The sequence below is a fragment of the Rhipicephalus microplus genome, chromosome X (assembly GCF_043290135.1).
Source record: "Rhipicephalus microplus isolate Deutch F79 chromosome X, USDA_Rmic, whole genome shotgun sequence".
Taxonomy (NCBI): domain Eukaryota; kingdom Metazoa; phylum Arthropoda; class Arachnida; order Ixodida; family Ixodidae; genus Rhipicephalus; species Rhipicephalus microplus.
In genome coordinates this window covers 53,633,244-53,659,306 of record NC_134710.1, presented here as the reverse complement: position 1 = coordinate 53,659,306, position 26,063 = coordinate 53,633,244, and the positions used below count along the sequence as shown (strand labels likewise).

Here is a 26,063-nt window from a genome sequence, read left to right as displayed (position 1 = left end):
TGTAGAGGAGGAAGGGATGCACAGATGGTGGAAGAGTGGGCGACGGCGCGACGGCGCATGCGCGCGCGTCAGCTGTCGAATGTTCGAGAAGCGGTGCGGACGGCGCACTACAAGGCGCGAGTATAAGATGCTCCGCATCTAAAAAATGCCATGTATGCTATGGGAACGAATGTGCCCAGGACAAGATAATTGTGAAAAAGCAGCATTCTCACACAGTTCAAGAATGTACAGCCTTTTAAATTTCAGCCTGTAGTAGGAGCTGTGGCCAACAGTCATTCATTATATTGGAATGATTGTACATTAATTGAGCAGAAATTTGCATGTCTTGTGTCACACAATCTTCACTTCATGGGTGTGTGTATATATATACTGTTGAACATTTTTTATCATTTTTTTTTGTGCGTGACTGCAACAATAGCAATAGTAATGAAGCCAGCAGACCATACAAACCAAGAAACATGCAAGAGAAATTCATTTTTGCTAACATTTGAATGATACGAAATTTAAGAGGAGATGCTGCGTGAAAAAAAAAAAAGTTTCTTCCATCTGTAGCCCAGGAAAATGAAATGTTTGCTGTAAGCATAGGATTTTATGCTCATTTCAAATAGGTAATCAGTTTTATAGTAACTTGCATGCTTATGGTTTCATACCATGACAATGCATAAAATATAGTTCTTTTTGTGCACACTTTTTTACGGTAAATTTTCATGGTTCTGAGCCATTAATGGTTCATATTGTTGTACATAAGCTGCAGAATGCAAATAACCAACAAGAAAGTGCATATAGGACATTTTATTAGACAAGAAAATTTGAAATGTGGTAAGTCTTAGAATGCTCAGACCAAATTAATTGCTTACTTTAAAGGGGCCCTGCAACACTTTCTGAGCATGGCCAGAAAACGCTGCCGATTGGTAGTAGAAGCTCCCTACAACTTGTGAGCCAAATATTATAGCGCACCACGCAGCCTGGAATTCACAATAAATTATCAGTCAGAAAGAATTGCTTTCTCTTCTCTCGATAAATCACGCCATATACCCAAAAATCACACGTAGCAAGCCCATCTATCAGCCATTAGGGGATTTGAACATGGCGCGCTCACTCGTTCCAGAGATCGCCGCGTGAGGCCACTACTTGTCCAAGCGTGTTGGGCTATCGCGGCAATGATCAGCGCACGGCTCTTGCCCCCACAGCAGGTGGGAGCTTCTACTGGCTGCGCTCGCAACACGAAAAAACGGTGCAAATAGAGTACCTGGAGCGGCCGTCCACGTATACATGCGCTCTACACATAACGAACCCCCACCAGTGGCGACAGACGACGTATAGCCCTTAGTACCAGCATGTACTGTCCATGGAAGGCGCTGTTCAGTCAGTTTCTGATGGAAATTGATAATAAATGCACAAATGCTCCATGCTTATAACAATAAATCAGTGCATGTCCCAAAGAGCAATCTAATGACATTTATTCTTCAAATGAGATGCATTGCTATTCAAGCTTGCTACTTCCATGTTCATCTCAGTGCAACTGATTTGATGAGGCACAAAGAGGCTCTATAATCATACAGCTCCACATTAGCTTCAACTAGATGCAAACAAAACAAGAGTGGCTCATTGCTGAGTATCAAGGTTGGCTGTGTGAATGTCAAATTGGAGGAACAGTAGTTCATATAGTTCCCTTCAATAATAATTAAACTTTCCAGTCTATTCAAAACAAGAGAACAGTACTAATAGCTCAAAAAGACTTCATGAGTATCATGTGTCATAAATTGGCACCAAGTCTATAAAATTTAGGGTAGTGGCGTTAGCACATCCGTATATTTTCCCTGGGCCTGCTTATGAGAACTATAAGCAGGTCTAGGGGAAATGTGAAGATCCGAATTTCTTAACCTTCTTTATAACCAAATGTACCATGCCATTTTGGTGAGAACTGTAGTTAACACAATCCTTGCCTTTTTTTGTGTGACCACAACTTTCTTCCTGCTACTCATTATTTGGAAAATGCGTATGTCGAAAGAAGCAGAACAAACCAGCAACTGAACTAGCATCTACAGTGCACAAAGTTCCAAAACTAGACGTGCACTTCAGTAGCACAAGTACAGAAGCTCATTTCTGTGCTACACCGTACTAGTACTTGAAAGATATGAGCTTTGTACTTCTGCATACACAATCTTTTTTTCAGGCCAAAATTTAAATGTCGGCCATCACCCATCTGAGCCCAGCTACAGTGCGTGCAAAAAGAAGAAGTCATGCTATGACTGCATAAAAACCACAATTTTATTTCTTCAAACTCAGATCATACGAGTTCATAGCTACATAATTTACTACACAATGCAAATTTTTTATAGAAAATTTATTCAAGATGCAGGCCTTTTATATCAGTGAAAGCCTTCTTTAAAACAAAGACATGCACAATTTCAAATGTGCCTCTAGTCATTATGGGGCACACAAATATATTAAACTTTTTGTCTTCATACCTATCATGAGCCCTAGCACCTCGATCTTCACAAAGAAGTTACAATAATAAACATCACTGTTTACATCCAAAGTCAAAACAAGATCTTCTAGAAGTATGTGAACATGGAAGAAGGAAAGAACTTGGAGGGAGCACTGCAAGACTTATATCACGCAAGTTGGTTTTACACATGCGCATTCTAGAGTAGGTTTTTGGTGTCTTCCACCATCATGCTTTTGCCCTCAGAGTCAGCACACGGTTAGTATTGTGGATACACCTGGAGAAGGGAAAGAATAAAAGACAGAAGGCAGGAAGGTTAACCAGAAAAGCTTATGGTTAGCTAACCTATGCTGGCAGATGGGAAATAGATTACAGATAGGAGGGAAGGGGATTCGCACAGAGTGGTTGGCAAAGGACTGGAACACGTGGTTGGCAGTTAAAGCCAACTGGGAACCAAGCCCACCAAGCCAAGCTCGCCAAGCAAGACCTTGTATGAGCTGACTGTTTCGAAAGAGGCAAAGAGAATGGCACCACGAAGAATTGATTTCCAAAGGCTAGCTACATGATGTAATGCTCCTTCCTAGTTTAATTCCTTCCGATTCATGTTAATTGCTTATTCAAAACTTGTGTGTGCATGTGTACACAAGGTAGCTGTGATTGCTGTACTGTCATCATCCCGATTTATTCAAGCAAATTTGATAACCCCAGTCACAACCCCATGACATATGCAGCCTTCAAGAGATGACATGTACAAAATACATCAAGGTCTGTGCCTACTATTGAAGTCCTTCCAAATGAAAGAGCAGACCTTGTGCTACAACACTACAAGCACTACTCCTACCGGCATACGTGTGCATTGCATGCACATATTGGTAAAAAAGAAAAAAAAAAGTGATTTTAGTTCGAGCATCACTTTAAGTATGTGTATTTGTAAACATAAAATGAAAAACATCCAAGTTTTTAGGTGCTATCACAGCAAGTACACAAAACTGTCACGCAAGCGTCGAGGACCTGCAGAGTAAAATGAGAGCCAACCGACAGGAAAGCTGGAGTTACACTTCAGCATTTGTTCATGTGCTCTCTAGATGCTTTGAGCAAAAGAAACCTAGCATGAACCTATGCACCTTCTGCACCATTCTGAAGTTACCTTGGTTGTTTCAGGTTCATAGCATTCTGGCATATGCCTATTTCATTAATAATCCAATCTGCCAGTGTGACAAAACATTGTGTTGCACCAAATGAGCAATTTCAGGACCACTGGCAAAGTTACAAAGCAGTTTTTCCATCCGGACTGGAAAAAGATTTCTTATTGCAGGCTAGTCAAACAGTACTTCATTAAAATGTTACATCACCACACCACCACACTCATATTACCTTTATCGCCAGCCGTGACTGCTAAACTTCTTTTTTCAGTCTTTTTTTTTTCATACACACATATATTAAGACTTCTTTTTCGTTACACAGGGACACCCATCTGTCTCAGTAAATGGCTTCTCTTAACATTCTGATGCTCTGCCAGCAACCTACAGCAATTAGTCAAGTGCATCAGAGAAGGGCAGTTCATCTGTCAAGAGACAGTGAGCAAAGTCAGAAATGCCAGGAGCCTATCATCTTTGAAAGAGATGAGTGGCAGGGTCCTCAGAAGTGACAAAGGGCCAAACATCAAAGGTTTGGTTCACTTCTGCATTTCCCCTTGATGAAAGTACACATTCAGCAGTCTATAACCTATACTTTAGAAAAACCATTCAAAAGCTACAAAATATATTGAATGCAAAAGCACCAGCATAGCACAATACGGTTGAAGTTTTAAAGGCCAAGCCATCTGTTACACGTTTGCTATCGGCTGGGACACCCAACAAATCATCCTTTGCTAAAGCTAGAATAACATAACAGTAGTTTGAAGCCAGTAGTTTAAATAATGGCCAACTTGAATCAAGTTCAGATAGCCTTTATACTGCGGCTCACTGCCTTAGTAAGAGTGGTAGTATGTTTTAATTCATCGAATCCAATCTGCATCCATTTCCATGTGTTAGATAGCAACTCATAGAAACATTGTGCTTAGCCCAATTATGCTCAAGTCCCATCACATGAGACTTGCACACACTCCACACACACAGCTATGAGCCGAGACATTTGACAGTCTGAAAATGTGACATGTTCAATATAATATACAAAAAGGCAGTGTATGAATTGCCCATGGCTTTTTTTAATGACTGCAATGCAGAAATGCCACAAGTTTACATATGAAAAAAAAAAACAAAACAATAAGAATGAGTGAATACCATCAGCATAGATAAACATTGCTTAAAATCTTTTGCAGCTAAAGTCTTTGAGGTTGTGAAGTACTACTCAACATACTGCAAATTCTGTCATAAAACCAGCACCTTCAGTTTCACAACCAGCACAGTTAGAAAGAAGAGCAGTCAACATAGTTAAAAAAGTGCATAGCAGTTGCCAGTAATGCAACACAAGACAAATTCTCATAGACTGGTATTCTGCATGATAATTCATGCAATCAAATGCAGCTCTACCTGGGAAAGACAGGACTGAGCTATTCACTCGGCCACCCTGAAACAACAGCTCTACTTCACAAATTATAACATGGGTAAAATACACCATAACTTCTGCAATCTCTAAATAAAAGCTTCTGCAAAGCATCTGGCATAGATTAAATACTAGTACAGTAGAACACTGCTGTAGCATGTACAGTTCATTAGGCAAAAGACACCTTCAACATGTCGGTATTCTCACTACAACAGAAGCGTTTTTTTTCCCCCTCCACTTGAGGTGAAAGTACCCTGCGACAAGAACACAAATGTAAAGTTTCACAGTTTTCATTAAAAACAAAGCTGCACATTAATTTCATTTGTACGGTACATGTGTGAGAGTGCAGATGTTTTCGCCTGCAGTGGCTTACAACAGCTATCTCGAGGAAAAAATAATTTTGCAAGCAGCATACTTTAAGCAATGCAGCTAAGCCATTTGAGTGTGTCCATCGCTGACCATATAGGCTCTCTTGTATGCTTTGGCTTAAAGTGCATGTTGTATCCCGCATTTAACTATAGGGTACAATTTCAATGCAACATATTCAGTACTTAATGCCACTTGACCTGCAATTTGGGAGGACACTTCCTCTACAAGTCTGCACATAATGCAAACTTATTACTTGACACTTGCAGCATCAGTACAATGAATATTGCTCCTTACACATTATTGTGTTCTAAAATATGTGAGCTGGAAAATAGGCAGAAAAAAAAAAAAGACTACCACCAACCAATATAAGTGTTGGAGTTTCTATTCTGAAACCTGGTCTGTTAACAAAAGCTATTTCATTATGAGCAGCTACAATGCCACAGTAACCTATAAATCTTAAATAGTGGCTGACAATGTATATTCTTAATGGTTCAATATGTTAACTACAAAGCAGCTCACAACAGCAATGTTCTATTGTACAACCATGGTACCCTGTCTTTAAAAGAAATGGCCCCAATTTTGGTAATATGCACAGAGGTATATTGAGAAACAAAAAGTGCAATAACAGAAGTAGCACCCACACATTATAGCCAAAACTTTGGGCAAGCTTTTTTTTGAGTTTCACGCATGCCAAGCGACAGCGAGTTACCATAAGTCAAGCACTGGAATAGTACAGTGCTGTACGAGCGGAGCAAATGGAAGATAGCACAGAATACAGAGGGAGCAAAATCAAGTGAATAATGATTCAAGAAGAAATAGCCTGCGTGCACGCCCTCAAGAATCAAAACACTCATTCACTGCCCCATGACATCCTACATGACTAAGATCAACAAGAACACAACAAATACTAGGTACTCATATGAAATGTACAAAATGGTACACGGAGCCACAACTACAATGACATCTTGAGGAGTGAGCTCGGTAAGCGATGGGGGACAAACAAGAACCTTTGTGAAATGACACACTGATATCTAAAAGGGCGAAACACAAACATAATTGTTACACACATACACACATACAATGGGATAGGGGGTGGGGGAATAATAGGGAGTGGTAGTGTTCAGGACAAAAAATAACCACTTCCTGCTTTAACAGCAGCAACAATACAAGGGACTTTCTCTAGCTGCCAGGGGATCAGTTACAACCCATAGGCGTCACATAAACTCTGGTGTAAAAGGAATGTTTGTTAAATATATGTGTGCATGTGCATTTACATACTAATAAGGGCTTCCGCCATATGTGCAAGCAAACAAACGAGGAAAGACAATAACGGGAACACTCATGAGCCATCATTCCCTCTAAGATCTCTGTTCCAGAGACTGCCTCAAAGCGTAGCATGTTGAAATAAACAAAAAAATATATGCAGCATCACATCCTTCCCGGAGGAGAATGTTCTCAGGTAGCTTATTCCTGGGGCTGCCCAATGCACATAGTGAGTGTGACGTTCGTTGTGTTCGGAATGAACTTAGCACACGCTAGCTCACATGAATTCTCCAAGGAGAGTGGCAACAAAGGTAAAAGCCACCATGACTGTTCTCAGCCAACGAGCTGTGGGCTCACTTGCGCTTTGCCTTGTCTGCCTTGCGCTGGAGTTTCTCACGGGCACGCAATTCCTTCTCTTGGGCCTTGCGCTCCTTGTCCAGCTGGGAACGAAGCTCCTTGATCTTTTTCTTCAGCAAAGACCGATCACTTGTAGACACCACTCCCAGCTCCTGTATTACAAATGAGACAGCTTAAATGCTTGCCCAGACAATAACTGTTTGCGCACGCCAAAGCCAGTGTGCATCATCATCAACATGCCCACACCTCCGCTTAACTACCCATAATCTGCCCCCAATTAATATCCTAGCTGTGCTTTAACTTCAGTAAAGAATCTACAATCCTGCATGAATGCAGAGCAGTCACAACAACAGTCATGGCACTAACCAAACAACCAAACCTTGTGCTCTGTCATGTACACTGTAGTTAGCCAGCAATGACAGAAATATTTAACTGCAATATTATTATAGACCTTTCTTCCACATTGAAGCAGGCCCAGAAACATTATTCATGAAACCTTAGCAACACTTGTTGGGATGACTGCAATTCCATTTCAAAAAATATATTCTCTAAATAATTTCAAAAAGAAACCTCATATGAGTAAAGATATAAAAGGTCTGATGTTCCTCCTTGTTTCACCAACTTGCTTCAGCAGGTTGAATGGCACTGAAAACAAACCCCACCCTGTCACTATTCATTCCTCTTCTCGCTGCATCACTCCATCACTGCATTGCTTTTTTAGAAAAAGCTGCAACATATTCAGTTATATTAGATAGTATGTTATTCCAGAAAGTAAGCATTTTTTCTTAAAGAGGCCTTGCAACACTTTTTGAGCATGGTCAGAAAACACTCCCGATCAGTAGTAGAGGCTCCTGACAACATGCGAGCCAAATATTATAGCACAGCACGCGGTCTGGAATTCACAATAAATTATCAAAGTCAGCTAAAAATTGCTTTCTCTTCTCTCGACAAATCATGTTAAATGCCCACAAATCACACTTCAACGACCCATCTATCAGCCACTAGCCAATTTGAACATGACATGCTCGCTCGTTACATAGATCGCCGCAAGAGACCACTACTTGTTCACGCGCGCGCGATCACACTGAGAAACCCGCGCATTTGAAGAAAAAAAAAAGTGCTCAAGGTCGCAAAGTGCACATGCCGTTTTTCCGTGGCTCTGCTATCCCTCCCTACTTAGCTTCCAGTGCTTTTGTCGGGACGAGAGAAGAGAGGATGCAATTGCAGCATGCGACAAACCTTTGTAACACCACTCCCAATGGATGGATTTTTAAAATGTTTGCCACGTTGAATTCGTGAGGCAATAAGCTCTTCCAGTGAATTCATTCTGCGGTTACATGAAAAAGTGTTTCGGGGCCCCTTTAAGTGTTTTTTTTTCTTTGTAAGACATGTGAACAAGGTTCCACTGTTCAAAGTAAGTGAGAAGGACATGACTGGATGCAGTTGTATTATTAAACACTTTAAAAAATTGGTACAACCCAGTCGTATTTATCAAGCAATTACATATGCGTGGTCCTCATCGATGACACAAATGCATCTGTGGCCCTACCATTGTACTGGACAAATGACCATTCTTATCAACATCATGTCTGCACATTCTCGGGCACTATAACTTACCAGTTTAACTCTTTCGCTACTGCAGAAAAAGGGGCCGTTTTTACTAGGCGTAACAAACATCTTTTTGCGGATAGATACTAATGTCTTATTTACATTCTTTGGTACCAAACTGTAGCTGAAAGAATGTTCTGTCCAATAACATAAATGTTGCATATATATTTATTACACATATTACAAAACATTTTATTATTGAAAAGTTTATACAGTGATTATACAAATAACAATTTAAAAAGGTGGATAACATAAAAAATAATGAGGTTAAACATAATTCAAGATATACAATTTGTAGCTTATGTTGCAAGAAGGTTGTAGAAGTTTAAAAAATTAGTGTGAAGAACTGTTCTTTACAAAAAAAAGAAAGCTAGTGAGGGTACATCAGTATAGTGGAACTTCAATAATACGTCCCTTGGTTTCACGACCACCCGCATTTCACGACGAATCGATTTGGTCCCAACTAAATCTCCATGAAAACAATGTATTAAAAACGTTGGTTATACGACAGTTTTACGCCAACCCCGCATCTTACAACTTTCAGATTTCGTCGTCCCCCCCCCCCCCCCCTAAAAAAAACCCACATTTACTCGAATGAAACGACCACCAAATATCCACAAGTGCAAAATATGAACTTGTGTTCCCCGAGGTTGACGATTAGAAAAGTAGAAAGTGAGAAGGATGTCTTCTTAGAATGCAAAATTTATTCTCCTAGAAGTTTATGTGCTTATACATATGCCTCGATGGTGCGCATACCGTAAAAACCCGCGTATAGCCCGGGGTTTTTTTCTAGATTTTAGGGTGCGAAATTTCGGCCCCGTACTATATGCGGGTCCCAAGAATTTTCGGCCCAAATTCAGTTTCGGTTTCGGCATAGCGCGGTGCTATCATCATCATCAGCTGTCTGCGCGCTTCTGCGCTAGGTAGTGTTAGCGGCGTTAGTCTTAACTGGTCAGTTGGTCAGTGGCCTTTGCTTCAACTTGGTGCCCATAATGACGGCCTCGATTTTGCTCCTGTGATTTTACGCCATGTCAGGACCGCGCAGGCAGTACTCTGCTGCTTTTAAAAGAAAAGTTATCGCTGCTGCCGAAACCATCGGCAACTGTGCCGCGGAGCGGCAGTTCGGAGTCAACGAGCGGAGCATTCGCGGTTGGCGGAAGCAGAAGGAAGCCCTCTTTGCATGCAGCGGCCAGCGAAAAAGTTTCCGCGGACCAAAAAATGGAGCATTTCCTGACGTGGAACGAGAACTCACAGACTTTGTGCGGGAGCAGCGAGCTGCACATCTCGCTGTCAACATCGAGCTGCTACAAGCGAAGGCAAGGGAGATCGCTCGAGACAAAGGCATTCAGCCGGAGGATTTCAAAGCGAGCAAGCATTGGGTGTCTCGCTTCATGCGCCGCGCTGGGTTCTCCCTACGTCGGCGTACGTCGATCTCCCAGAAGCTACCAGAGAGCTACGAAGAGCACCTCGTGGCTTTTCAAAGGTACATAATTGTGTTGCGAAAGGCAGTCCCCTTTCAGCTGGGCCAGATCGGCAACGCGGATCAGACGCCGGTCTACCTGGATATGCCCTCGGCGCTGACGGTGCATCAAAAAGGCTCCAGGCAAGTTATCGTGCGGTCGACTGGAAACGAAAAAACGCGGGTGACTGTAATGTTATCCTGCACGGCTGACGGTCGCAAGCTGCCACCCTACGTGGTGTTCAAACGAAAGACGCTGCCGAAGGGGGAGAAGTTCCCGAAAAATGTCGTCGTCCGCTGCCAGGACAAGGGGTGGATGGACGAATCGTTAGTCCTTGACTGGATAAAGTCCGTGTGGTGTCGACGGCCCGGAGCACTGCTGGGGCTCCCTTCGATGCTTGTGCTCGACGCGTTTCGGTGTCACCTGGCCGACTCCGTAAAGCGACTGCTGCGCGACTCCCGCACCGAGCTCGTCGTCATCCCGGGAGGGATGACATCACAGCTGCAGCCGCTTGATGTGTGCCTTAATAAGCCATTTAAGGACCATGTCAAGCGCCTGTACGTGGAGTGGATGAGGTCCGGAGAACCAGAAGTGACCCCTGCCGGACGGCTGAAACGGGCCTCGCCAGCGATGCTCTGCTCGTGGATAGTCGAGGCTTGGGCCTGCATTCCAGAGGCGCTCGTTTGCCGCGCCTTCAAAAAGTGCTCCATCTCCAACGCGCTTGATGGCACTGAGGATGATGTGCTGTGGGAGAACATTTCCGACAAGGGAGCTTCGGAAGAGAGTGCGTCCGACGACGAGGATGAATGAAATGTCAATAAATGCATTTTTTCCATTTTCCTCGGACTATATTCGGGTGAAAACTTTTTTTCTCACGTTTGCTATCCCCGAATTACACCCCGGACTATATGCGGGTCCGAGCTATATGCGGGTTTTTACGGTATGTATCCTAGGTTGTTACCTAGTCAAGCTCTATCCACACATAGTAGCTTCAGCCGACTGAAGAGGTGTTATTTTCATGTTTTCAGTCCGTGGCAACTTTACCGGTGGACATACAGCTGATCTCCTGCCTTTGTCTCACTCGCACTGACAGGCTTGCGCACGTATAAGGGCACGGCGAAGTTGATTTCACCGAGCAAAATTACTTTCACTAGACATCAACGTTTATAATAACAGCGGGACCTCGTTAGTTACACTTGACAAGCCAACAAAGTACAACGTGCACAGCTGAGTCATGCACAGTTTGGTAGAATAGACAGGTAGCCAAACGTGCGGCTTTGCCAATGCAATGCATGTGCCACAAAGCTGCTCTAATTGCCACCACTGCTCCGTTAGGTGGCAGCATGGGGTACTCTAGGCCAATTTCTCAGCTCCGTCCCGTTGTAATGTACGTAGCCAGCCTGCGTCGCGAGCACTTATGCTGCATTTTTTTGCCTCCATGACTTTTTATTTATTTATTTACAAATACTGCAGGCTCTGTTCGGGCCCAAGCAGGAGTGGGTAACAAATGTCAGTGACAAAACAGAATATAAAAATATTAGAAAATACAATACTAGATACAAAAATAAGGAAATTCTCAACATCAGGGAAAATATAAATAATACATAGCAATAATGGCATTCATATTTGATATAAAAAAAATCTCAGCACTAATGAGGAACATAATATATTGCATATTAAAAATCAAGTGTTAGGTCATTGACGAGACGGGTGAACGATTGTGTCCTGCCCGCATTAACGACCTCCTGAGGTAACTTGTTCCACAATGCAAGAGCATGAGGGAATAATGAGTACTGATGAACGTTCAGATGACTGAATGGTTGTCTAACTGTTTCATTATGATGAATACGGTCAAAGCGCACGAACCGGTTGGTTATGTAGCGATTGGGTGGAATTTTGAAGTGACCATGGTACAATTGATAGATGAACTTTAATCGAGAGATTATTCTACGATGAGCGAGTGTTTCCAGATTTGCCTTCTCGCGAAGGGCAGAGACACTTGCAAAACGAGAGTAGCTAGAATAAATGAACCTCAGAGCCAGGTTTTGGATCCTCTCTATCTTTTTTAATTAAGTATTTTTGATACGGCGCCCAGACCAGGTCTGCATATTTTAACTTAGGCCTGATAAGTGCTTTGTAAACTATTAGATTTATGGAAGGTGAAGGGCGACGCAGTTTACATTTTAAAAATGCTAACTTCTTTAGCGCATTGCTACAGATGTTGTCTATATGAGTTTCCCAATTTAAATTGCTTGTAAGCGTGACACCTAGATATTTCACTTGCGTAGCCTTTTTAACATAAGCGTTATTAATAGTATATTGGAATTCTAATGGGTTTTGTTTGTTCATAACTGTGATGGATGCCGTTTTTGATGCGTTGAACTTCAAGCCCCACTTAACACACCAGGCGCAGATGAATTGCAATGCATCGTTGAGTCTGGCTTGATCAGAATGCTGAACAATGTTGGCATAAATAACACAATCGTCCGCAAAAAGTCGGATTTTCACAGGTGATTGAACTGAGAAATAAATATAATTTATATATACTAAAAACAATAATGGTGCAAACACGGATCCTTGCAGCACTCCTGAGTGTACATCTAATGAGTCAGAAACGCTGTCATTGACCATCACATATTGTTTGTGATGACAAATAGCATGCAACCCAACGGACAATGTTTTGATCAACACCAATAGCTGACAGTTTCGTAATTAAATCATCGTGTGGTACTACATCAAATGCTTCAGAAAAATCTAAAAACACTGCATCGATCTGGCCCATAAAGTTTAGTGAATTTGCAAAGTCATAGGTGATTTCGGCTAATTGAGTTGAAGTGGATAGGCCAGACATAAATCCGTGTTGGTTGTCGTGAAGCAGTTTATTGTCTTCCAGATGTGTCATAATCGCCTTAAATACCGTATTTACTCGCATAATCAGCGCACTCGCATAATAGGTGCACCCCGAACTTGGCCGTGATCAGAAACGATTCTACCCCCCAGCGGTACAGTTGGAACGCGGTCCCCGTACCCTGAAGAAAAAAAGAAGGCAAATCGACGAGCAAATAAAAAAAATTCGAAGTGCAACGACCTAACCAACGTGTTTGTCGAAATAAAACTTGAAAAAAAAAAAAAAAAGCGTCCATGAGCGGAAAAAAAAAAAAAAAACGGCTGTTCCATCACTTACTGATACCCCCCAAATCGCCGCACTTTTTGGAGGTCACGTGTACAACGCCGGGGGCTCGATCGCCATCACCACCATCAGAGAAAAAGAAAGAAACGCCATTTTGCAAGCGGTGTGCGTATGTTGTGGTCGTGTATTGAACTTTGGTTCCACCATGGGGAAGTACGCGAGCTACACGGCTGGGTTTAAACTGAAGGCAGTGCAGTACGCGCTGGAGCACGGCAACCGGGCTGCAAGCAGGCATTTCGGCGTTGGAGAAAGTGGTGGACTTCCACAGTGTGGAAGTCCACCACTTTTATAAAGTCCACCACTTGTTATAAAGCTCCGACAGCAGAAAGACTTCATTTTGTCCCAGATCGGCAACGCTGATCAGACCCCCCTTTGCTTTGATATGCCGTGGAACACGACAGTGGAGGAGAAAGGTGCACGGAGCGTCATCGTAAGACGCTCGTAAGACGTAAGACGCTCCCAAAGGCAAAATTCCCTCAAGGCATCTACGTCAGAGTCCAGGAAAAAGGCTGGATGAGCGCTGAACTCATGGTGGATTGGGTGAAAACAATCTGGGGTCGGCGGCCGGGTGGTCTGTTGTTGCCGTCCATGCTTGTCCTGGGCAGTTTTCGTGGGCACCTAGTAGACCGCGTACGAGATGAGCTAAAGGAGCTGCGCACAGATCTGGCAGTGATTCCGGGCGGCCTCACATCGATACTGCAGCCTTTGGACGTGTCCTTGAATAAACCTTTCAAGGACAATGTTCGAAGGCTGTACACCACCTGGATGGCTGGAGGACAACATCAGCTGACTCCAGGTGGTAAGATTAAGAGGCCGCCTGTGGAAATGCTGTGCGCTTGGATCGTGGAAGCGTGGCAGGCGATCTCCGATGAAGTCGTCAGGAAAAGCTTCAAGAAGACGGGTATCTCGAACGCACTGGATGCGAGTGAGGATGACATGGTGTGGGGTGCGGATGATTCGGACACCGAAAACGAATCCCCGCTCGGCGAGGATGAATGTGTGATCTCCGACTCGGACTCCGAATAGGGAAAAGGAGGAACAGCTACGACTTTTGTGTAAATAAATTTTACGTGTGTGTGTGCAGTTGACGGCTCTCGCTTATTCATTAAAAGGTACGTAGGTATGTTTGTTTTATGCTGAATTAATTGGTAAACGATAAAGTCGCCTTTTACTTGACAAGTGTGCAGATTTAAAGCGCGAGAACAGAGTTGAAAAAAATTTCGAAAATTTTACCCCGCGTAATTGGCGCACTTCTAACTTCGAGCCGGATTTTTTGAAAAAAAAAGTGCGCTTATTATGCGAGTAAATACGGTATTATGTGTTCTAGTAGCTTACAAGCTGTGGATGTAAGGGAAACTGACCTATAGTTGTTTAATTCTAATGGTGAGCCAGATTTATTAATTGGGACTATTCTCGCAGAGCGCCAGTCATCGGGTATCACACAAGTTTCTAAGGAAGTTACATATATCTTATACAAATATTCTGAAACCCAGATTGCATATCTACTGAGAGAAATGTTTGATATATCATCAGGACCCGGAGATTTCTTTGTGTCTAATTTACACAAGAGGCTAAAAATACCTTCTTTACTTGAATATACTTTAGGCATATGTTTGACGAGCGTATAAGCTGGCAAGTGCGCATGTGAGGCCATCAGCGTAAATACGGACTGAAAAAAGGCGTTGAAACTTTGAGCAATGACAGCAGCATTATCAGTAGTTCTGCCAGATGTTTTTATCTCGTGATGCTTTATCTCTGCTGATGAAGACAGAGTAGACGAAAAAAATTGGTCTCTTGCTACATGCATCTTTTCATGAAAAATGTCTACTAGACTTTGTAGCCAATTTTTGTCACCACGTTTACGTCAGCGTTTGATTTTCCGCTTCATGTGAATCAAATCACAGTTCATGCATGGGTATTCTCTCTTAATATGTTTCTTTTTAAATAGCACATAGCTGCTTTCACGGTGTAATACTCTAGATTTAAACGTGATCACAATTCATTAACGTCAACCAAATCGCTGAAAGAAGGAAATGATGATTCCATGTAATTAAGTACGGCATCATTGAGCGCATGCTTGTAGTCTCTGACAAATGAGTCGGAATGTTTAATAGTGGGTCGGAAGCCTGAAATTGGACACTCTACGAAGAGTAATTTGTGATCAGAGATACCTTCTTTCACAGCGACCGAACACTCTTCGAGTGAGCTGCTTGCAAACGCTAGGTCTAGTACAGAAGAACTATTAATCATGGTAGCATCAGAAACCAATTAATTCAAAGAAAAAGCAAATGCAGTTAACAACAGTGATTCAGCATTTCGAGAGTCCTTGCCAACATGTGAAAGATTGGGCCAATTAATGCTAGGCAAGTTGAAATTCCCAGTTATAAAAATGTTTGAACGTGAATTTGTATTTTGTAGAAGGTAATCGTAGAGTGCTTCTAAGTATTCTGGGGGTGCATTTGGAGGCCGATAAACACCTCCCAAAATTACATTCTTACGAAAAAAGTTCAGTTTGCACCACATGTTTTCGTGATTATCTATACCATCCAAACGAGTAAATTAAACATTGTTTTTAATCGCTACTGCAACGCCCCCTCCCCGTGATCCTCTGTCCTTACAGATAAGGGTGTAAGATGATGGCACTATTTCAGAATTTTGCACTTCAGAATGCAGCCAGGTTTCTGTGATCACCAAAACGTGTGGTTGATAGGTGGAAATTATATCTTCGCGGTATTTTATTTAAGACACTTCGTGCATTGAGTGAAATAATCCGAAGCGTTTTGTTAGCTTGTCACTTATTATCGCGTTTACGAGCGGTTGCCCGAGTGAAGCGAAAAGTCGACTTTTCGGGTTGCGCAGACGCAGTGGATTGAGACAGCTCTGTTCTGCAATTTCGAAGTGCGTCCCACACATACAGTTTGCCATCGACTTTTAGTTTATCGAAAAGAAGCGAAACATTCGAACCGGTCTTTCGTTCTTCAGCGCTGGAACACCATAACTTTGTACGAGTATCGCGAATATTTTTAGAAAAATCTTCCGATATAGATATGTTGGTTCCTTTTAATTTGAAACAGGACGACAAAACCTTAGTTTTATCAACGTAGTCATACAGTTTCAAAATTACTGGACGAGGGCGCTGTGCGTTTCTTTGACCGATCCGATGCATTCGCTCTATGGAATTGATTTCAACACCAAGAATTTTTCTGAAGATATCGTCATTTACTTTCTGTTCAAGTTCTTTTGAGTCCTCCTCGTGGCTTTCTACTACACCATAAACTACTTTTGAGGAAGAGCTCCACGGTGTAGTGCTCTACGCCAAAGAGATCTTGATTAAAACTGAAGACCTGTCATCACTTCAACAGTCTTTTCAAGCGAATTTGCACTGGCATGCAGTCTGACTTCAGAGCGCCGTGAATTCTTCGCTTGTTTATTGTTTCATTTCTTTATTGGTTGTGAGAAACTTATGCTGACTAATGCCTCATTGCAAAACTAATCATGTTTTAATCATGAAATTATTCACATTTGTGACGTGTTCATGCTCGAGTACATCTCTTTCTTCTCCCTCGTTGCAATGTGCATAATAAAGTTTTTAATAAATACACAAATAAGCAGGAACAGTGTTTGCTTCCTAAAACTACTGTTAGCACAAACACACGCACACACAACCACAAATACAGATGTGCACACACATGCATGCACACACGCACAGTTACTGTCACGATGGTCACCATGCCATGCAATGCTGTGAACGCAGCATGGAACATTAGCGTCAGTGCGTCGGTGAGAACCGGCCACCAAAGGCCTATAAGCTTGGCGCGAACCTAGCTGCAGTCGCGAGCAAATCAAGCAGTTCGGTGACGCGCTCTCGGCCCTAGTTTGGTCACCTGTTATATTCTACTACCGGAGCGGTGCACAAAGGCATTCTATGCAAACTCGTGGTCCGTAGCCATTGTGTGATAGTGATGACACTGTCTGATTCTTCTGAAGGGAGGCCTATGCCAACGCGGTTTCGATTTTGCTCTTACGCGCACGCAATTTTCGGACTCGGTGGTTTATCGGTAGAAAGATGCATGTTGGATTAGATTTTTTTCAGAATAAAGATTCGCTCGCATCTCCTCCAACTATGTAATGCTGCTATTAGCAGCCACCTTGCAAGAATAATTTAATCTAATCAGGGCCAAAAGGTTGGGACGTTGGCTTACTAAGGCGGTCTGTACCCATTTTTTGGGGCAAAGCTGAGTGTAATTACCCATAATCTTAGTTTTTAGATTACACAACAATTTTGTGTGGTCCCCTTAAAGTCCTATAATCGTGGTTCTACTGTATTTGGTTACCCTGTGCAGCTTACTATCGCGGACGGGGTACGTCTGTTCAGAGTCTATGACACTTAGAACAGCAAGAAACAAAAAAAAAAAAAAAAAAAAACTGGCTTCTGGGCATAATCTTTGAAGGAATGAGGCCTGAAAATAACTCCGAGGTATTCCAGTACACATGAAGGTGAAGAAATTCTACTATTCCTATGTAGATGAGGAATAGTAGAATGGATACCAATGCACTTGATCTTTGATCGGGACTAAACTTCCTCCACGAATCGTCTCCTTCCATGTATGTCTACCTCTCTAAAATATGCATCCATACATATTTGTTGATGTAGTTCCAGATCATGCTGGTCTGCTGCGCAGTGAAAGACAGCTGGAAGAAATTGACAGCCTAGACGAAGCGCCGAGCGTTACTCTGGAGTGTGCCTTCGACTTCAACCCCCGGGTTTCGTCTCGAAAGAAACTGCACACGCTTGACAGATGCCGGGAAGGAATCATGTCCATAAGAAGTTGAGACCCTCAAAGTGAGTAAAATTGATGCGAGTACACTCTCCGCCGCCTGTAACTACTAATTAGATGACAAAATGTGCGCCACACATACAGCCAACCCTCACTCGCTTAACTTTGCGGCCCGACTTGTCGCATCCTCGTCATTAATGCTGAAATTTTGTGTGTCAACATCTTCTCCAGACTCACTGCTGCTGATTTCATTCTCAAATTATGCTGCTGATGCACTCAATTCACGAGAAACACGTGTTTTAGGAACGTTCACACTGGAAAACGACGCAACAATCGCACACTTGCGCAACAATCCGAAACTTTAGGCGGCAAGAAAAAACTTCCCTAAAGCAAAAAAAAAAAAAAAAACAAAACAAAACAAAACAAAACAAAAACAACTAAAAATAGCAGATCTCATAGTGCAGTTCTTATTTTCTTACTTAGATGGCGTTAGGTGCCTACAAACTCCACAAGCAAGCGAAAATTCAAACTTGAAATACATCCTTCAAATTGAATGATTTGAATAGGCGTAGTAGCAAAAGAAATAACCAATGTAGCAGATGCTGTAATCTGTCCCAGAAATTACACATACAATCGCCAGAAAATGTGCATCTTCTCAGTTCAAAAAGAAGCCTATGTCCTCGTTTAACACTCATCAGGTCCAAAACAACCCTTACCAAAGCTACCACTACTACTGTGTTGATTATCCCACAATGTCAAACCAGGGCTTTCACACACCAATCTGCTGACAGCCATTTTGGTTTGCAATAATCTGCTTTACCACAATGCAGCAGTGTTACAAGGTGAAGCACACACAAAAAAAATGGTACCGTATTTACTCGATTCTACCGCGCCCTCGATTGTAACGCGCACCCGATTGTAACGCGCACCCGATTTCCACCGCGAAAAAAAAAAAAAAAAAAAAACGTAAGACATCGATCGCAACGCGCACCCATTTTTTTTCGCTGGCCCGCACGATCACACCACTCGAAAAAACGATTCCTTTCGGGATTGTCTTCCATCTAAATATGAGGTACGGGCGAAGCTTGTGCCCATCTGACGTGTAACAGAGCATTGCCGTCACTGTAGTTTTACCGTGGACCGATGTCAGCACGCGAACTTGCTTCGCCCCCTTCTTCTCGACGGTTGTGGTGCCAGGCATGTCGAAGTAAAGAGGCGTCTGATCGGCATTCCAGATTTGCCCAAGCAGGTAGCCGTTGTTGCGCCGCAAGTTTAGGACGAACCTTTGAAAACTGTAAAGCTTTTCATCGTACTTCTCCGCAAAAGTTTTCGCATATGCATGTTCCCCTTCGAAGGGAAGAGCCTTTCCTCTTCATATAGTTAATTAGCCAGCACCTGCTCGCTTTAAACTGGCTCCGCATTAGACTTTTTTCTAAGACTAATTGCATAGCCCGCGCTTGGAGTTCTGTCGTCACAGGCCGCTGTGCCGCTCGCTCCTCAAGCACATACTCGCGGAGCAGCTCTTTAATTTGCGGAAACCGACCCTGCTGTGGTTCACTGAAGCCTTTGCGTGAAGCTTTGCTGTCGACAATCTTCTGCTTTTGTTTCCGCCGGTCCCGCACGCACGTTTCGGGAACGACCGCGATGCGGCCCGACTTCCGTCCGTTTCTGCACACGCGATGACTTTTCTTTTAAAAGCGGCATCGTGGTGCACTTGAGTTTTTGGAGTCGGCCCTTTCACGTCGTCGATGCTAATGCACTACTAGATGACGAACTCCTCAGCACACGTACGAAGTGCCGCACATGGTAAAGACATAGGCAGAAATAGCCGACGCACCATGCCGACGCACGTAGGGGGCGGCCATTTTGGATTTGCGATGGCAATAGATTGACCGTAATTTTTTGTTCGTACTCGATTCTAACGCGCATGCGATTTATGAACTCGCTTAACCGGAAAAAAGGTGCGCGTTAGATTCGAGTAATTACGGTAAGTGGCCACTATTATGGGATATTATGCGCATTCCTCAACCTAAAATGTGAGCACTATGTTTCCCGTGAAATTACGAGTGCAGACAGGCTGAATAAGTGTACTGGCAGGCCTTCAGACCACAAGGGCATTAATAAGGCATGCATTCATTATTTTGAGCAAGTCAACTAATCAGATCATTTCGTGGTTTGTCTCTATTTATAAATTTTAAAAAATATACTGACTGCAAAACAATGCCAACTTTCGGTGAATATTGAGATTCTCACCTCACCTCCCACTTTAATTATTTCACAATGAGTAGATGTTCCTGTTAATCAGTAAGCTTCTTTTTTGATAAATCCAAAAGAATTTCCTCTGCCACTTTGTATTAAGTATAACCAGATGAATGACACTAGTGCCATTTACATTACTCCACCTTAGCGTCTGCAGCAGAACAGATTCGCCACATCAATTGGGTACAACATTTGAAGGCTTGCACAGTCTCCAGCATTTTTAACTATATTGTGCGAGCGTCAACTGCAAGCAGTATCAACACCTCAGACAGGCAATAATCTGTGAGACAGGCAGTAGAATGCGTGGGTGTAGAAAGCAGCAGTGTAAGGCCCTAAAGCACTGTCATAAGGCGCTGTTACTGCGTGTGGTTGACGCTCGCACGAAATAGTTGAAAATGATTGAGGTTGTACATGAGATAGAAAATAGAAGTTTAACTTCAGCAATACAGTTCTATACATGGACACTCAATCTCCAAGTGAATCCTTTGCAAAAAACCCGAAACTGCTTATTAGCCGACACTTCTCTACTATGCAGTTTAAATATCTTTGCAAAAATTAGCACCCCCCCCCCCATGATTGTTCTAAAATATCTATCTCTTCCACCAATTTCATTAAACAGCCATGCCTATGTGATGACAGTGACTTGAAGATTATCTTGCATGAGTAGGTCCAATTCCCAATTTCATGCTGATGTAGTTGTGAGTCTGCCCAGAGGACCGGAGCCAGCCAAAGTCTCGGGGAGATGTCGAGGAGAGGAGCCCGGACTGTTAACAGTAACTTTTATTTACATTATATACAGGTAGCATTACTACATTATGGGGGTAGCATCATAAAATCTCTCGATAGAAGTTTGATGAGAGCTTCTGGGAGCCTGTCAGGAGCGTCTCAGCACTCGCGTTTTATATCCTGGTCTTCCCAGGATTCTCTGCAGGGAAAAACAATGGAGGCCAGGACAGTCCAATGAAAATTACCACCTTCACCTCCACCCCCAAAAGGGGAAGGTGAAACACCGCCTTCTTTCCTACCCAGAAAAGAGAAAAGAGGCACGGCCAATTCGTCCCAAGGCTAGGGAAAAAACACTGTACACCGTGCACGACACAGCACAGCACGAAGACGTTGAGTGCTACGTGGAAATCAACTCTGTAGTTTGTTGCAGTGATCAGTTTGTACGCCGTTCAGACCATGGTTTGTAAAAACAGCGGCATGAATGTACCATGGAGAACGTGGAAAACGCACTAGTAGATGGTTCTCAGACGCTTGGCCCATTGCCCGGGGCACCTTGAAAGCAAGGCAAGCTGGACGGCCAACAGCTCTTTCTAATCTGTCAGTCGGTCAGGCATGTCCAAAGGGTTTTACGAGGGATGCCGATGGCCCGGGATAATTAAAAGAAAAACTTTCGTGTTGTTGCCGCTCTTGGTGCATCTCTGGAAGCACTGACCCAGAAGAAATCGGGGTAGGCTCAACCACTATGTCTCACGCGTCCAAGTGGAGCCAAGTCAGGGAGGCTGATCATAACAATGCATAATGCTACAGGCATTTTAATTGACGGAGTGGAGTACCTTCTGTAGCCGTAATCATGCCATTCCTGTGCTTTATTGACCACTACTATTCATTACTTTTTATCTCACAAAATATAAAAAAGTTTGTAAATTTCGGTATCAAGCAACTATTGAATGCATAGCATGATAGCTCACCTTAAGTCGGGCACTGTCTAGCTGCAGCAAAGCCTCACCACCAACGCCCTGAGTGGCAAAAGTGGCCACATGCGCTTCGAGGCCCAGCACCACCAGCCACTGGCCCACCTGGGACACGCTCCAGCGATCCACAGGGCCACTCTGCCAGTGATGTGGCCGCACTTCTTCTCGCCGTTCACGTCCGCTGGACTCCCCCTGGTTGCTGCTGCTAGACCGCAAGCTGCTACTGCTGCCACAGTCTCCTAGAGTGCACAGCACACAAGTTGAGATCAACAGTTAATGAAAGCACACAAGTTGAGATCAACAGTAAAATTCAAAACTTCCCTTTTAAACAGTATTCAAAACTTTGATCTCTAACAGATATGCTCATGTAGTGGCTGCACCATTGTAAAAGCCCCACTAAGGACTATGCCAAGAAAATTCTCTCAAAAAGGATATTTCAAAGTTATTCATGCAAAAGACAATTTTACGGAAGGTTGACAGTGCAATGTAGGTAGGGGTGAGACAGCTGAAACCATACCTGCCAAGTCTGTCAGATTACCCGAGAGATTCCCGGAATTTGAATGTTTCTCCCAGTTGTACGGGTCACAAGGAAATTTCCCGGAAATCCAGTTTTACCCCGCACATCCAGTGTTTTGTCTGGCCACTTGAGCAGAGTTGTCTGGCCTCGTAGTAAAAAGTATTCTTTTTTTTTTTTTTAACGATGGTAGCAAACGCTGCCTTTTTTTAAGATGCGACTTGCATACTGCGACAGAATTCCACCTGTCTTATGGCCCCATTGAGGAAGGCATTCAAATTGTAAACCGAATCATGAAGACAACTACGGAAACGAAGCAGGATTTGTGGCTTGGGCTACTTAGCTATGTTCCCCCGTCCTCAAGGTTTTAACTCTGCTCAATGTACCCTTTCGAGATGCAAAAACAGCACCAAAACATGTGGTTTGCCGAGTAGTAGCAACGAAATCGCACATGACTGTGCAGTTTCTAAAGGTCACAAACATTAACGAAAAAAAAAAGAAGAGTGAACTCCATTGTAGCAGAAGGAGGGCAGTGACCCCATGGTACGGTTGATGCTTTTGCTGGCTGTTGAATGTGCCAGCATTCCAAGAAGTGATAGTGGTCAGACTACCCACAGTACTGTGTCACTGCCCTCCGTTTGCTGTTCAACTGACAGAGGTGGTTTCTGAGCTGCCGCATCTTTTCGTTGAAATTCTTGGTTTTCCGATGTAGGATGTGAGCAGTCGGCCATTCACGCAGCTTTAAAACGCCCCGTCCCATCCCGACACCGGTTTTCGTGCCAGGCAGACAACTGCCAAATCTTTACATTTGATATTACACGCCAGAGAAGATTGTGGCGTACAAAAAAAGATCCCATCTCGTCCACATTTCGGCACTGGTGTTTTCCAAGAATGCGGACTAGAACGTAGTTTGCATTTACCATGCGGGCTGTGTATTTTGAATTGCTGGTGCCACAGCGCATGCGAGAGAGAATAAAAAGAAGAGTAAGTAGGGAGCCAGCGCCTCCGACAAGAGCGCTTGCTTGACGTGACATGGCTGAGCGAGTGCACATTTGCAAACGGACGCATGCACCGCGGAATGCGCTGCCCTCTTTGTGGCTGTTCTATCGTACGGATGCACCCATGCCCATAGGCATACACACGGTGGGGGCGCCTGTTAACATTTGGTTTTTTACATTGACATAATAGAGAGGGGCGCGGCGAATTGGGCAGACAGAGAGGGGGGTGACGCTGCAAAGGACCTTCACTCTCCCCCACCTGTACCAGGAAGGGGAATTGCTCATGCTTATGCCCGCAGCTCACCACACACTTTCTGTCATCATCATCATCAGCCTGTCTATGTCCACTGCAGGACAAAGGCATCTCCCATGTTCCGCCAGTGAACTCTGTCCTGTGTTTGCTACTGCGATTTTATACCCGCAAACTTCTTAATCTCATCTGCCCCCCCCCCCCCCCGAACTTTCTGCCTCCCCCTAACCCGCTTGCCTTCTCTGGGAATCCAGTTAGCTACCCTTAATGACCAGTGGTTATCCTGTCTACGCGCTACATGCCCGGCCCTTGTCCATTTCCTCTTCTTGATTTTAACTATGATATCCTTAACTCTGGTTTTTTCCCCCATCCCCTCTGCTGTCTTCTTGTCTCTTAAGGTTACACCTACCATTTTTCTTTCCATTGCTCACTGCGTCGTCTTCAATTTAAGCTGAACGCTTTTTTTAAGTCTCCAGGTTTCTGTTTCGTAGCTAAGTACCGGCAAAATGTAGCTGTTATATACTTTCCTCTTAAGAAATAGTGGCAATCTACCTGTCATGATTTGAGAGCGCTTGCCAAATATGCTCCACCCCATTCTTATTCTTCTAATTACTTCCATCTCGTGGTTCGGCTCCGCGGTTATTACCTCTCCTAAGTAGACATAGTCTTTTACAACTTCAAGTGCACTATTACTTACCTCAAAGCGCTGTTCTCTTCCGAGGTTGTTGTACAGTACTTTCGTTTTTTGTAGATTAAGTTTAAGACCTACTTTTCTGCTCTCATTGTCTAACTCCGTAATCATGTGTTGCAATTCGTCCCCTGAGTTACTCAGCAATGCAATGTCATCGGCGAAGCACAGGTTACTAAGGTACTCTCCATTAACTTTTATACCTAACTTCCCATTCTAGGCCTCTGAAAACTTCCTGTAAGCATGCGGTAAATAGCACTGGGAGGATTGTATCCCCCTGCCTTACACACTTCTTGATTGGTATTCTGTTGCTTCCTTTATAAAGCACTATGGTAGTCGTTGATCTCCTGTAGATTTCTTCCAGCATGTTTATATATGCTTTGTCGATGCCCTGATTCCGCAGTGTCTGCATGACTGCTGATATTTCTGCTGAATCAAACGCCCTCTCACAATCTATAGCGGTTGGTACAGTGGTTGGCTTTATTCTGAGCATTTCTCTATTACCCGATTGATAGTATGAATGTGGTCGATTGTTGCGTAGCCTGTTCGAAATCCTGCTTGTTCCCTTGGTTGATTGAATTCTAGTGTTGCCTGAATTCTGTTAGCAATTGCCTTTGTAAATAGCTTGTATATGACAGTGAGCAAGCTGATTGGTCTGTAATTCTTCAAGTCCTTGTCATCTCCTTTCTTATGTATTGAGATGAAGTTAGCATTTTTCCAAGATTCTGGTACTCTTCCCGTCAGGATACACCTCATAAACAGGATGGCTAGTTTTTCTAACACAATCTGTCCTCGGTCTTTCAGCAGATCTGATGTTACCCGATGCTCAGTGACAGCTTTGCCTCTTTGCATGCTCTCCAAGGCTCTTCTTACTTCTTCTATCATTGCTGGTTACTGCTAGTTCTTATAGTAAGGTCATGGTTGTCCCGGCTACTATACAAATCTTTGTAGAACTCTTCCACTATTTTGACTATCTTATCCATACTGTTAGTTATTTTGCCTTCCTTGTCCCTCAGTGCATACATCTGATTTTTGCCTATTTCAAGTTGCCTCTTCACTGCTTTGACCCTTCCTCCGTTCTTCAGAGCGTGTTCGATTCTCTCCATGTTATACCTTCTTACCTCACGCTTATTAATCAACTTCGAAAGCTCTGCCAATTCTATTTTGTCTGTTGTACTTGAGGCTTTCATGCTGTGACGCTTCTTAATGAGGTTCTTCGTTTCCTGGGACAGCTTGCCAATGTCTTGTCTAACTATCATACCTCCAACTTCCACTGCACACTCCGTAATGACACTCGTCAGATTATCATTCACAGCGTCAGCGCTGAAGCTGGTTTCCTCGATAAGAGACGAGTACCTGTCCTGATGCGAGACTCTGATTTCCTGTACTTTCCCTCACAATGCTCATTGATTGGCTTCTTTCGTGTCAGTTTCTGTCGTTTCTCCTTCAATTTTATGCGAATTTGAAACCATTCTATTCTATGGTCACTGCATTGTGCCTTGCCGACCACTTCCACATCCTGCGCGATGCCTAGGTGTGCACTCAGTATAAAGTCTATTTCAATCTTACTTTCGCTATAAGGGCTCCTCCATGTCTACTTATGGTTCCCTCATATTCGGTAGAAGGTATTCAAGATCCG

The 26,063-nt window shown here is 43.4% G+C and overlaps 1 protein-coding gene across 3 annotated transcripts in view; it reads right to left on the bottom strand.

The window, feature by feature from the left end:
* Positions 1–6,535: 6,535 nt before the first annotated feature.
* Spn (protein phosphatase 1 regulatory subunit spinophilin) overlaps positions 6,536–26,063 on the bottom strand; it is a 165,786-nt gene continuing 146,258 nt past the window's right edge. For all 3 annotated transcript variants that reach the window (XM_037427158.2, XM_037427159.2, XM_037427160.2), the window contains exons 17-18: positions 21,972–22,213; positions 6,536–7,134 (exon numbers count right to left, since the gene is read on the bottom strand). In XM_037427158.2, the coding sequence (XP_037283055.1) occupies positions 6,979–7,134; positions 21,972–22,213 (398 nt within the window). In that variant the 3' untranslated portion in view covers positions 6,536–6,978. The remainder of the gene's footprint in view (positions 7,135–21,971; positions 22,214–26,063) is intronic.